Source organism: Pygocentrus nattereri, chromosome 5 (assembly GCF_015220715.1).
Source record: "Pygocentrus nattereri isolate fPygNat1 chromosome 5, fPygNat1.pri, whole genome shotgun sequence".
NCBI lineage: Eukaryota > Metazoa > Chordata > Actinopteri > Characiformes > Serrasalmidae > Pygocentrus > Pygocentrus nattereri.
Window position 1 is genome coordinate 34,894,115 of NC_051215.1, and position 15,468 is coordinate 34,909,582.

The 15,468-nt window shown below is 38.4% G+C and overlaps 1 protein-coding gene across 21 annotated transcripts in view; it reads right to left on the reverse strand.

Moving 5' to 3' along the window:
• kcnma1a (potassium large conductance calcium-activated channel, subfamily M, alpha member 1a) overlaps positions 1-15,468 on the reverse strand; it is a 212,960-nt gene that overhangs the window by 102,119 nt on the left and 95,373 nt on the right. For all 21 annotated transcript variants that reach the window (XM_037538405.1, XM_037538395.1, XM_037538393.1 and 18 more), the window contains exon 3: positions 3,742-3,803. In XM_037538405.1, the coding sequence (XP_037394302.1) occupies positions 3,742-3,803 (62 nt within the window). The remainder of the gene's footprint in view (positions 1-3,741; positions 3,804-15,468) is intronic.

Below are 15,468 nucleotides of genomic sequence, written 5' to 3' on the forward strand. Positions count from 1 at the left end.
CCTCACTGATAATATAAGCACATCCGGATGGCAATGAAATGACTACAAGAGGCATGAGTTTTGGCCTACAATTTCTATAAACCTGGATGTCTGCATCATACATCTTCATATGATCATAATCTGCATGAAAAGTTGATGGCATTGTGTGTATAAAGAAATGCTTTGATAATATTGTGTAGCTGTGTGTGAATAAAAAGTGTTTTATACATAGCTGCCATTATAATCATCTGCTTAATCAGCCTATAATATGGATATTAAACATATGCATAACCCAGAGAGAGAGTAAAACTCTGGTTAAAATGGTTAAAACATTATTTTGTCCAACATGATGCAACATCTGAAAATAAAATTGACCAAAATCACACAGATTTGTATTCTTCTAAATTTATCAATTGACTGCTTTGTTTGGTTAAAAACAGTACTAATCCAATCTGTAATTTTCTCATGGGAGAAGGGAGAAAAACACAGATATGGCTGGAAAAAAAAAAGAGGCAGTAACACCTGTAAAACAGGAAGTAATCCCAAGACCACTTGTAAATTTAATGTAGACTGAATAGGGTTTCACACACCATCACTGTTCCTTGGAGGTGAAAACTAACCACCAATTTTGTTATGTCAATTATGCTCTCTTAGACTCCCGGCCTCAGACAGCTGCTGCATCGCCAAATGAACAGTACTGGGAACGGAAGCTCTCTAGTGCCAAAACCATTTAAGTGCTGAGAGATTGTGAGCTTTCAACCCTTAGATGCTTGCGCCACATGAGAGCTCCTGTCCCCAATACAATCATGTTTTACCCTAAACTCAACAAAAATCTCTCACTCAGTAAACATATCACAACACTGTAAATAAATTTGGTATCTAAGGCTTTCAAGACTGTAATCTGTCTATAGGACTATCATTAATATGATCATTACTGCAGTACCTGCACTGCACTCACTTGAACAACATTACTCATCTACCATGCATCATCTGCTGTTTATTTTCTTGCAGCAGTGCAGTAAGTATCTTTAATGACAGAAAAAAACATTGTGTTTCTGACCAAAACCACTTGAACATGTATCATATGATACTATGGCCTAATATGCTTGCTAGCTGGCCACCCCTGTAAGCAGATGTAACTAAATTATTGTAATTATTTTTAAGATTTTTTCACCACTGTATTGAAATTGGTACACTCTTGCTACTTCATTATACTTATATAATATGAACCTTGTTTATTACTTACATAGTCTGTTTTGTTTGAGAATGTATTCCAACTGGATTGTCTAATATGCAATATTTGTAATCTGTGCAACAGTATGTGTTATATGAGTTGAATCCCAAAGTTGAGGTTATCAATGACTCTTCATATACCATCCCTATTGTCAAGAGTAAGCCATATAACAAGATTTAAGACATATGTGCCCACAACAAACCCTGTCCAATCACAAACTGGACTGGACAGACTTGCCACACTGTCAGATGTCAATCAAAGATTGACTACGAACAGTAGCTTCCTCCATTAGTCTGCTTATCAGCATGTGTCCCACCAGCACAGGAACCAGTATTTAAAACACAGAGTTAATTTCCAGTTTTTATTTAATCTAGTTTCATAATCTGGTTTATCCCTGTATTTTCAAGTGCCTTAAGGCCCCTTCTATAATTTCTTCTCTTCTGATTCTAAAGCTGATGGAAAGAACTAATCAGAGTCAAGCTATAGACCATATGCTGAATGTTGTGTATCACACAACAAGACACGTGCTCTTATCAAGTGACATGCCAGCTTGGCTTTGTTGAATGATGCATAAATACAGAAGCTTGTCAGCCGCTCTGGCTCCTCTAAAGTCCTGACCCCGGCATTATGGGGATTAAAAACTTCCATCACGACCAGCTTTGCTCCTGTGTGCTGTCTGAGGCAGTCAACTCAGCAGCAGCTCCAGAGATGCCTGCTTTATCTGTCTCTATGCACGCAAGACTGGACACACACTGACAATTTTCAACACTCACCTACAGCTTAGATTAAAATTGCATGTTGACTTTTTATGTCCTCCCCATTCAGAATAGAATTCAGCGTGGCACCCATACTGTATACTGTTTACTTATTGTGCTGCAGAGGAAACGACCTAGAGGGGACACCAGTGATTTCAGAGCACCTGGATTAGCTGCAAAAATGCTGCTGATGTTATGAGTCACTGAACCACAACAAGTCTTGATGTTGAAGCAGCAAGACATATGATACGGGTTAAGTCAGGCAAATGAACTGGTTCAATGAATGAAAATGAAAACCACAGACCACTTTTGTCAGCATTCTCTTCTTAAAGCTTGTCTAATCTCACAACAGGCCTTTTGCACTCTCAGAAATAAAGGTATGAAACTGTCACTGGGGCAGTACCCCTGTACATCTCAGTACCTTCAGTCACGGAACACAATTCACTTCACTTCCGACATTTGGCAGACGCTCTTATCCAGAGTGACTTACAGTTTGATCGTTGTACACAGGTAGGCCAAGGTAGTGTTGGGAGTCTTGCCCAAGTTTACCCAGGCGGGCACTGAACCCCAGGCTACAGCAAGGCAGAGATGTTACCCACTACACTATAGCAACCACCACATAATATAATATAATATAATATAATATAATATAATATAATATAATATAATTGTACCATAATTCATTGAAATATTTTCTAAGCTGTAAGCCCATCTCATGTCAGGACTTTTTATTTTATTGATCTGTTTTAAAACATTAGGTTACGAAAAGATACAAATATGTACTTTTCACATGGGCAAAAAACTTATTTAAAGTATACAAAGGCACCTTTCAACTGTTGTACCACTGCAGGAACATGTACATGGTTTGTACCTAGATGAACAAAAAAATTTACATGATGGCAATAGTCAGGAGAAAAGCACCAGCCCTACTGCTCCAAGCCGACATCCCTTGATGCCCAACTAAGGATTTATGTCACAACCTTCCCCTTCCTGGTATTAAGCCTTTATCCACTGCTTCCCCCAAGGCAAGATGACAGGAGGCATACACAGGAAATATGAGTTCCATTTGCAAACAGCAATACCTGGTTGCCCAGGCAACAGCTGGGCAAACGAACAGCGCACCTGTCTCCAAGGACCATTAAGGAGGGGGGGGGGGGGGGGGGGGGGGGGGCACCATGGATGCTCAGCCTGATGTAACCATGGAAACTGATTCACTTGGCTTCCATTGACAAAATAATCATGCCATACCAAGGCTGAAGTTAAAGTCGTATTTTGTACTGGGGACAGAACAAAGATAGAGAATTCTATAATGGCACACTTCGAATAACAGATAATTGAGGGGTCATTAAAATGGTATCATTACCTACATTGGAAAATAGTAGTCTGGTTCAGTGGAATGTACCCTATCTGTACTCTGTACTAACACAATTAGCCAGTGAGATTCTGCATCAGCCACTCAACTCAGGCATAAATATTGCAGCAGATTCATAAAAGCGCTTTTCAGCAAAGCTGACATGTACCTGACGCTTGGACCAAGGACATCTTGCTGTGCTTGTGTGTAAGCTAGCAACCAAGCCTGAGGACATGGGCCTTACTCTCAGCAAAAAGTAACCAGCCAAACATTTGAATTAAAATTTGAAATGAAAATGTAAATAATACTGTCACATCTGTTGCAGTGTGTTTCACAGGGTGTGATACACTCACAGTTATCAACTTCATCTCCATTTTAAATGAGATTAAATAATTTAAGAGCCAGAAAAGTGTAATACTTACTCAGACGAGTCTATGAAGTATATTCCAAGAGCTCCAATACTGAGCGCAAAGACTAACACCACCTGGAGGCATAAGACAAAGAAGAGAAATCATTGTGACGCTCCACTGAGAATCCCACCATTTACAGAAATCTGAAAACAAAATCTGATCAACACAAAGCACATCTCATCTCAGTGAAGACAGGTAGGCAGTGCTAAAGATGATAGTGAACAGCCAGTTTCATATGCTAAATATAAGTAATATAATTTTAACTTGCACTACTATTTAATCCTAAAATAAATTTCTGTCTTTTAATCAAACCCTCCCTATAATGGGATCTTTCAGCTGTTGTATTTATTTTAATATGGAAATACATGTCAATTTAATGGGTTTTTTTGTACTATTTATGAGTCTGCATATAATTTAGAATAATACATGTGTAAAAGACTGGAAATTCACCAAGAATGTAAAATACAGGTACATAATATATCTGTATTATATATAATATAACTTATTATTTGCCAGTAAATAGAAAAATGTAATCATTAATATCTATTTGATATTAAAATTACAGCCAATAACTTGGTGCCACATACACTCACCCACAATTCTTTTCAAACAGTGAAATTGATGACACAGTGGAAAAACACCACCGTCTCATATACAGAAGATTAAAGGTTAAAATTTTCATCCACACATTACAACACCAAAAGGAATACACACACACACTGCTACTCCAACAAGAGTCCTTGGGCAAAACTCTTAAAGCTGAATTTACCAATCACTGTAAATAACAATAGCTGTCAGGTCTGATACAGATATGTCAACTTGGTTGCCTTTTGTGTACTCATTTAGTTACTCATAAACAAAAACAAATCAATAACATGATTTCCAGTCTGAATGTGTGAATACATTTATTCAGAAACTATGGCAGTACATCCAACATAAATGCAGCCTTGAGCTTATTTTATATAGTGATACAAAACAGAACACAAAGAGGCAGTTCCACATTATTAAAGGAAGAGTTAGGGACTTAAAGGCAGAGTCTCATGGACAATATGGTAGGTAATACTACAAACTAAAAACAAAGCAGTGACAGACTCCAGGTCTAGACTGCAAGCAACCCAGTCCAACAAATGCATGCTCTGATAACGCAGCTATGCTGTTGTAACACATGCAGAATTTGCCATTGTCATATTGAAATAATCATATAGAAGGCATCGTGTGTTACTCCACAATGTGTATACATTTTTCAGTGTTAATAATACCTTCACAGACATCTATGTGTAATTCACCCCGTGGCATCAGAGAGACCATAGAGGCTGAAACACCAAAAATCCTTGCACTCGTTAAGAAAGTGTCAGAATATAATGTTCCTAGCCTTAAACTTCCCCTGTCTCAACTATTTTGGAACATGTTACAGGTATCAGTTTTAGAAGGAGAGTATATTTACAAAAAAACAATGAAAGAATGTCCCAACTTTTTTGGAATCGAAGTTTGGTTAATTACATTAAACGTTACCAGAAATCAAGATTGTTCAAACAGATTAACAGAAACTAGGGAAGCCCAAGAGATCTAGGAAAGCTGAATCATTATTAAGAAAGAGACAGAATAGCTTTGCTGTTGAGTGTTTGGTGTTCAGTTATATTTTCAAACAAAATCCTGAGTCACACTTTGTTTTTGAACACAAACTACACGATCTTTACTGTTCTTAGCACTTAAGAGATATAGTATAATAGCTGCTGCTTGTCAAAGAGAGCCTCCACCTCCTCCACAGCTCACATGTGTATGCGCAGACACACAAACACACCATATTTGTGTATATGTGTGTAGAGGTTCATCTCCCACAGCTGAGCAGCTCTGACACACAGTATTTTCATCTAAGCCATGGTCAGTCGGTGAGTGGACAGAAAGGAAAAGCCCTGTGGTACTGCCGCAGCAGTGGCCGCAGTCCAGTGGAGCACAGAGCCCAGAGGTCAAATCATTTGATCTTTTCTGAGCCACCACACGTGAGATGGACACTATCACCTATCAGGTGAAAAGAGACTACCCCTATCAAATAGCCATTTTGCTATGGTTCGTGGCACTCCGGCACACAAGTACACACACGTACACACACCGCCGCTATCGGCTTCGCTTACCTAATGTTTTATCTATTAAAAAGAGACATCCCGCAGTAACTTGACTCTGGACACATACTGTGCTCTAACACTGATACACTAAGCGGCGCGTGTGCTGTGTCAAAATGATGTATGAGTGGGCTGACACTTTGCTTGAGGAGCAAATGCTTTACAACTGCACTATATATTACACTGTTAAAACCGATGGTTCTTCAGGGGTTCTTCAGTAAAGAAAACGCTTCTATATATAACCACAAACTCAAGAACCCTTTGCATGATCAAATGATTCTTTGCATCATGAAAAGGTTCTTCAGACTGATAGAGAATGTGCTGTAGGTGGTTCTACATAGAACCTTTTTGAAAATGGTTCTACAGAGCACCCAAAGGAGTTCTTGTATTGTTACAAGCTTGATGCTGCAACAACAGAAGTACTCTTTTGAGTTCTATTTAGAACCATCTATAGCATATTCATGCACATTTTTCATGAACCTGAAGAACCCTTTGATACAAAGAGCACTCCAATCATGTAGAGGGTTCTTTGAGTGTTTATGATTCTATACAGAGCTATTGTCTTGTAGGACCTAACTTTTAAAGAGCTATGTAAACGTAGCCTGTGTAGCAAAGCTACAAATTGTGCATTGTTATGGTAAAATATATGGTTGTCTTGATTTATGCATAATTTGATAAATTGATAATTAACCAGTAGTGATTAGCTAAGAATTTGCATAACAGTAATACATATGTTAAATTTTCCTGGTGGTGTCTCTTACACTCCAATGGACACATTTATATGCATCGTTGCCACATAGCACTTTTATTAAATAAAGTTTTTTATTAAGTATTAAGTATTTATTAATTAAAGTATATAATTTAAAAGACATCAAAAAGAGGTTCAGAAACCAGACAACCAGCTTCTACCAAAAACTGTTAATGCAACAAGATCTCTCCCAGGTGAAGGTTAAGTTTCATCTGAACGGAAAAGGTCCTGATAGTGTGATGAACGGTGAAATTGAAGGAGCTCCTGGCCGACTCTCCAAGGCCAAAAGAGCTGCTACTAACTGAGTGAGTGCCTCAAACATTTAACAGTGGAAAGTGAGCAGCTCAGAACACAGTGTTTGTGTTGCCAACATTGAAGAAGTTGACAGCATGTCAGGTCAGTGGTAGGGATCTGTTCAAATAATTCAGCATGAGGTTGGAATCCTTCAGGCCTGTGCATCTATAGTGAGACCTGCAAGCTTTTGTTCTGATTAACCCTTCAGCTGTAGTTTGGCCTGCAGCTAGTTCACGTCATTTATGCAGCCACTGCTAATTAATGGGTGTTTCTTAGCACCTTGATCAGCCATAGCAATACTGTTGATACCTTTTAGAATAACACATGTATTAAAGGCTGCACATTCACCACTGCTCATCAGGAGTGCACTATATACTGTTGGCCAATATATTATTTGTTAACAAACACACACACTGGTATACCAATAAAAGTCCTCGGGCAAGATTCTGAACATAAAAAGTAACTGTAAACTGTACAACTCTAAACTGCAAATAACATCTGCTAAATAGATAAATGTGTACAATAATTACCATGTCTGACATAACTACTTCATGGTTATGTAAAAAAAAACTAAGAAATATGTTTCTTGATTCCTTCTAACCTCTCTTAAACCAAAGTCTGTCCATTTGGGCAGCTATCTTGGCAACAACCCTAGGCAGTTACTTCCACTCATTCAAAACCAGGCTCCTATTTTTTTTAATGAGGAGAAACATATACACCTGAAACTGAAAGATAATGTAGCAAAAATTACTGATCAATTTGAAATTACTCATAAAATATAGCTGTGTAGTTTGTAGTGTTTTGACTCAAATAACACACAAAACCATGTTTTTAAGGCTGTTCTGGCTACAATGTATGCACATATCTCCACAACTAAAAAGGGCTTTTTTCCCTCTTGCAGCCTTACAATCAAGCTGACTAGCTGTTATTACTGAAGGGCAGAGTTTCCCCATAAACAGATGTTTAGTGTTATAAGCGCTCCCATTCCTTTCCAACCAGTCAAGTGTCTCCTCTTGCTTTGTACACATAGCTTATACTTAGTGCAATTCATATATTAACTATAGTGTGAACTTTTAAAAAAAAAATTAAATGCAAAGCTGTAAAATTCATTGCTATCGTTATCAGCCACAAAAGGTCTTATCCTTTCAGTATCGGTCTATCCCTGCTACAAACACAAATGCTGTCACTTATAAATAAACAAAGCATGTAGAGTGTGGCTAGTCATTGTGGTCACCTATGATCATTTTTTAATTTATTTATTTTTTTACATTAATACCATTCTTCTCTCTCTCAACAACACACTCCTCAGCAGCATACATATACATGTACTTGCTTTTTCTTTACTCGCAGCTGTAGTTCACCCTGTCTGACTTAAACATTATACAACAGACTCTCCGAAGAGCAGGATCACAGCATTCATTATAGATGATCATGGGCTGATTATTTTCAGTGTTGTGAATTTGGAGTGATATCCTGCATTGTCTAATGAGAAAACACCTCCCTGCATTTTTAATGGGGCCCCTTTGTCTGAACGATGGTGTGTTCCAGTGAGTAACAGCCTGCGGAAAAGGAGCTGTGCAGCCTGTGATAAGAGACACTGTACAAACAGAGACATACTGAGCACAATCAACGGCACGCTCTCCCCATCGCCACAGCTGCACACAGCACACACAGCCGGTGCAGCCCTGCAGAAGCACTGTGCCTGCTCCATGGATACTGGAGCAACTATTAGCCCTGTTAGGCTTTTATCAGGAAATGGCTCATGTCATTTCCCTAGAAAAGACTTCAAAATTCTTTTTATTTTTTTCCACAAGAGGGCACAGTGAGCTTGTTCTGAGCATACTGAACTGTGCACTAGGATCTTGTGATGTTTAACAAAAGCTAACTTTTAAAAGACATTTTTCTGCTGTATCTGTAGAACATGGTCAACTACCACAGACAATAATTCCAACAGTTTTCTCTGTACTATGTAAAATAACAGAAACCCCCTGACTCAAAGCATAATTTTAATAGTAGCCAATGGGCAGGTGCTTGAGCATTCTGTTAAAAGGGACCAGGGCCCATACTGTACTTTTTATAAGATTACCGTTTTCCCTGAGGTGTACAATGTTTATGCTGGTTTATGTACCACAAATAGTCAATTCATTTTTACGTGACCAATTCTAACTTCCCTTTATCCCTTAAAATTTAACAGGCTGTTTTTCTTATTTAAATTTTTGGACCTTATAACACTCCATAAACAACTTACCTGAGGGGCAATGTTCTGCTGCTGAGGTGTAAGGCATTTTGCTTGGCTGGAACAGTTAAGATGCTTTGGTACACTTGAGAATCCATTGTACTGCTCTGTTATGCAGCCACAACATCAGAAAAGAAAAGTGAGCCAGTGGTACTGGCAGCCATGCATGTCCATGTCTCCATTCACAGATGCAGTGCTTTCCTTTGGATCATGAGCAGCTTCTTTTTGCTTCACATTTTCCTTATTTCTACATGCTAGCTCTCTTCTGTCCGTGAGACACTGATCCCAGAACTCTACAGCCTTTTAAAGTGCTTTTTAGCTATAACCTGGACTGTAACCTAGACTTCTGTTCTTGAGGCTTGCCAGTGTTTTTTATGTTGTGATAATCCCTCTGAAGATATAGTGGTACATTATTCCCACAAAGGCACAGAAGTGGTAGAAACATCTATGCCCACATCCTGGATGAAATTTTGTATGTTTAAAAATGACTGAATATATTTTTTGTTCATCCAGTACTGGTGGTCTTCCATGGTCTGGCAGATTGTTTGCTAATGCTGCTTCTCAAATTACAAGCAATACATCCCCTTGTTTAACAGAACCACCACTACTGAATATGTTGGTCTTTTTTCTTCTAGCAAATCACAGTGACACAAGGCATGATCAAAAATAGAGATGGGAATTAAAGGCGGGATTCATAAACTGTTACACTGACCAATTACTCACGGACTACACTGTACATTTCCAAAAACAGCATCTAACCTACAGAAATAACAGTTTTGAAAGGCCGTTTAAACTGATCACCAATGTTTACAGCCTTCACAGCTCCAGTGCTGTAGCTTTGTTTAGTATCCACATGAGATCCATTACAAGGAGAAGCGAAGGTGCTAAAGGGATATTATGTCGAATATAGTATGAAGGTGGTCGTGTTGTGTGTCATTTCAGGTTGCATCACAAGATGGGTGTTAACAGCCTGTCTAAAACAGAGCGCCGGGAGCTCTCACATGGTTTAGTACTGTCATGACCCTCCTTCTCAGCACTCCCACCCCTTCCACACACACATTTACATGTACATGCATATACACACCTGCACATGTAAACAAAAGAATGCAGAATGACACTTTCTCTCTATTACTGGGCCAGCTTAGGTGACATTTCATCAGATTTCATACAGAATATATTGAGAACATCTCAAATTATGCTTACAGACTTGTTCTGAATTTTTTTTCTGGCCCTTAAAGACACACAAGGGTACTGTTAGAAAAGTTCAATACTTGTTCAAAAGCACTAGTACAACATGGTAAATAATTCAACACTCAATATGATCAATGTTATAATGTTGTAAAGTTACAATGTACGTCCTTGGCCGACTGTTAATCATCCCAGAATATGTTCAATAAGCCCATATTTAAATTATTCACCCACTATTTTGTATATTTAAATTTTAAATAGTTTTCTATTGATAAAAAATAGATCAAGGGCTCTCAAGTGGTGCAACCATCTAACGCTGGGCCTACACTACACTAAGGATTTTAGCCTGACTTTAACCTCAATTTGCCTTGTCCAACAATTTTCATAACCTGAAGTGATTTTCTCGGTCGAGAGCTCAGTCAGGAGTGACTGACGGTGGGGATGATCTAGTAGCGTGAGACGGGAAATGAGACAATCTTTGGTTTTCTGATTGAGCACAATTTTCAAACATGCTTGATTTTTATGAACAATATATTCATGAGTCTTGTAGCATAAGCCAAGTAATTTAAATAACTTGTACGGCAACAGCCGATGAGCAAGCTTTGAGAAAGAAAAAAATGATAGGAAAGATGTATATACATCATGTTTGCAGAGTTGCTTGTTTATCAAAAACAAAGAACAGCCTTTGTAGTGTTTATTACACTTATAATGTATGGACCAAGCCATCAAGTAACCTCCTTGGTTGGTTTATATCATACAAGAACAGCAATATCTGGGTTTTTGAGTGCTTTTTACAGTTGAAACTCATTACAGTTATCATTAAGATATTAAGATAACTCCTTTTTGCCTTATCATGTGGTGTGCATACCCTCCTGAAAAACGACAAGAAATTCTGTCAGAGACAGAATGTCTGATACTAGGTATGTGATGTATTCCTTTTTCGCAATTTGCTAGGATTTTAAGTCATGTGGTGCACAAGCAATATGCACTGCTCATAATGTATTAGGATTTTAAGCAATATCCCTAAGTGAGTTTGGTTCCCAGTGATGCCATAGCCATCCGTGGCCAGGAATTCAAGAAAGAACAACTGGCGACACTCTCTTTGGTTAATTAGAAGGGTTACACCTTTTAGCCATCTCTCAATGAGAGGTTAACCAACATAGGCATCTGTTAGTCCACATACCAGAACAGATAGTTAGTGTTCTCCTCCAAACTCGATGAGCTGTACAACTGCATTAGAAGCAGCAGCTCAGGAAAATACAGTGGCTTACTTCCTGTTTCATAGAGGTAGCACATGCTAACCTTCATCCTTTCAGCTTGGTAGCATGAAGCATTGTGTGATGAGTGAAAATGACCATGATGAATTGGTGAGAAAATTCAGATTTAACAATTAACTATGTTAATTAAGTAATAACTGTAGTAATCATTTCAGTATTTATCTGTATTTAGTCCAATAAACACTGGGCATTTAGACATATTTTTACATTTTATTTCTTGCCGTAGTATAGTTTTTATCACTGCATTGTGCTTACACACTTGGAATTGGTACTGAAAAATTCTGGTATTGTTACAACACAACATTTCTATTACTCAAAGAAGATCTCAGATTCCTGTATATATAATTCTCTTATCAAACCACTGTGGTTCCTCTGTGTTTAGCAACTGAATTTAGCTCAAGCTATTTTGACTTCTCTCTTTGTCTCTTACCCGCTCTTCCAGTGCACACGTTGACCAAGCGCATTAATAATTTAACTGGCAGCTGATTCACGCTGGTTTGCAGGCGAGTCTCTTCACATTAAGGGCAGATATTGAGGACAATTGAGAGTGAAATCAAAAGAGAATGTAGTCCAATTCCAATTCAAAGCCATGCAAATGAGCTAAGGGTAAGTCCTACTCCCACAGCAGGATGAAGAAATACTAACAACACTCTGTCCATGTGAGAGCAGGGGTTATATCTGTAAACGTAATCACAAAACACTGCCACAGCAATTAATCCAGTGTCCCATGTGATTATGGTGTATGACCGCACTGCCATTTTCTTGACCAAGAGAATAATTAAAACAATTTTAATGTCCTGTACAGTCACTGCTGAGAGAAAAAACAAATACCTAAAGTTTTAAAAGTATTCCCCTGTAATGTAAAGCTAACTAATATGACAGTGACAATTTCACAGTATAAGAATAATTACTGTTAAGTGCTAAATATTAATAATGAATGCAAACTGAGAAAATACTACCATTTTATTTATTATATTTTAAAAATATTCTGTCAGATATTTACTCATTCAGACTTTCACTGGTGCACAGGCATGGTTTAAAAGTATGCCAATGTAACATGCGCTCTTATCAGTGTAATAATGGCCTCCTTCCTGCTCCCCACCCAACCTGGAGGGCCTGGAGTGTTATCCACTATGATTGCAAAGACTATTAGGAACTACGTGTCCTAATAGAAACTACATTTCAACCACAAGAAATAGGTTTTTAACAGTATTGCTGTTTTTCAGATCTTTTAGAACTCCATACTGAGTCACAGCAGAAGGCGACCATGAATATGGCTCCTGGATGAAAACCGTCACATGGCTAAGACAGATGAACAGATGAGAGATTTCTTTAAAAAAAAATCTATCCCCACATCTAGCAAACATAGCTTTCCACTAGCATCAATTACTAGGCAACAATGTCACCAGGACGAACAGAGCCACAGCTAGAGCCCAGGCCTCCCTTAGGGAAAGAAGAGCGTGACGAGGCAGGATTAACTTCCTCCTTCGTTCACGCATGGTGAGCACAACCAGTCTCTTCTTTTCACAGTGAAATGGTACCAAATCCAGATGTCATTTAGGAGCTCATGATTGATGTGACTTGTTGAGGCGAGATTTCTACAAACCCAACAGCACAGCCATCCTTCAGCTTTTTTCTATTTCAAAGCTTGATGAGAAACCAAAAGAGGTATTAGCTCCTTGAGGGAGGAAAAATATAAAACAAAAACAAAAGTTCCAAAACTTCTATATTATTAAAAATTGACCAATGTATCTTATGAGATTTGAAGAAACAGACCACGCTCTCCATCACTTTCATATGTGAAACAAGCCTCATGTGGGAAAATATCATTCTAATTACTTCAAATAGCAACTCATTGGCAAATGCTTGTGGCAAATCCTGGAAAGCTCCTCATATTTCAGAAAAGAGATAAAACAATCTGAGTTTGTGTACAAAGCAAGCTCCCTGGAGAGACCCTGCAGAGAGATGTGAATGCAGAGTTCATCTAAACGCCAAGAGAGATCCCCTGCAGAAACCTGTGCCTGCTGCCTGGTGCGCTTCAGTCCCAGTGACGTCAATCAGAACAGCAGAGAGGCAGCCACACAACCTGATCCTCAACCTTCATAAATGGTGCAGCTCTATCATTACCGTAACCACTGTCCACTGACTATAGTGAATTAGTTCAAATGCATGGCAAAATAACATTCATACCAAATAAATCAAGGTTATTTTCTATAGCTTTTAAGAGCCTCAGCTTTGCCACAGACCTGCAAAATACACATTGTCACTCTATTGGCCTTGGAAATACTGATACTGCACAAATGAACTTTTTCCTGTGTTTTTTTTAATGGTGTGTGCTGTGAGCATCTTGACCAATCACAGCTTTCAGTGTTTCTATGACAAAAAAATATGTACACTGTAACTATGACAAGTCAAATGCTTTTTAATATATTGCAAATTGTAGCACAATATTCACATATAGCAATATAACTGTAATATACTAACATTTTGTCCAAATCGTGCTTACACCCAGGATCACCACAGAACAGGTATTATTTGGGTGGTGGATCATTCTCAGCACTGCAGTGACACTGATGCAGTGGTGGTGTGTTAGTGTGTGTCATGCTGGTATGAGTTGATCAGACACAGCAGTGCTGCTGGAGTTTTTAAACACCTCAGTGTCACTGCAGGACTGAGAGTAGTCCACCAACAAAAAATTCCAAGGAATAGTGCCCTGTGGGCAGCATCCTGTGACCATCAACACAAACTGCACAGGAACAGATGAGCTATCGTCTCTGACTTTACATCTACAAGGTGGACCAACAATGTAGGTGTGTGTAATAGAGTGAATAGAGAGTGGATACAGTGTATAAAAACTCCAGCAGCACTCCTGTGTCTCTTCGTACCACTGCAATACTCACTAACATGTCACCATCAGTGTCACTGCAATGCCGAGAACAATCCACCACCCAAATCTGCTCTGTGCTAGTCCTGGGGGGTCTTGACCATTGAGTCCATAATAGTAGATCTACAAAGTGCACCTATAAGGTAAATGGAGCTGATAAAATGGACAATGAATGTAGGTACAAGGAGATATATTTAACAAAGTGACCGGTTGTGTATGTATGGAAATTATGCTTTTAATGAACTGTTTTTGTGATGTGATAAAAACCCACACATTTACATATATCTGCCTATTAAGCCCTACAGCAGTTTTAAATTATAAGGAGAGTTTTAGTCCAGACTGCTTTTTGAATACATACTAGCCAGGCAGAACAGAACTGCAAATATCAGTCTTAAAGGCACAGTAACAAAAGCAACCTCTTTAATTTTACAAGATAACAGAGGGGGACATGGTCATGTAGACATGAATTAGGACTGTTTTTGCTACATAAATACAAATTTATATTATATTTAAAAATGTGCAAAAAATGAACACTTTATGTTGATTCCCATATTCTTTCTTTTTTTTTTTTTTACACGTAAGTGAATCAAACTGCAGAGATAGGCCCAAAATTGACACAATTACACAGTAGCAATCTGTGTACAGCAGAAACATATAAATATTCATGAGTACACACCTGGCTGTTACAGCACAAACATTTAAATGTGCCCAACACACAAACACACTAAGAAAATCAATCAAACCTTCACTCATTCTAAATTGCCAGTTGGCTAATAGTGAAAAAACATGAAACTATTCATATCATTACGTAATGTAAATATTTGTGATAATGTTTGTGATTTGTGAAACCACAGAGCCCACTATAGTTTGTGCGTGAGCAGAGCAATGTTTGGTGTTTTCTATGTAGACTGCTGAATAATTCACCACCTGACTCCATGGGAAATGTCACCTACTGGACACTGGCTGCCAATTACCCTCTCAGCAGGTAAGGC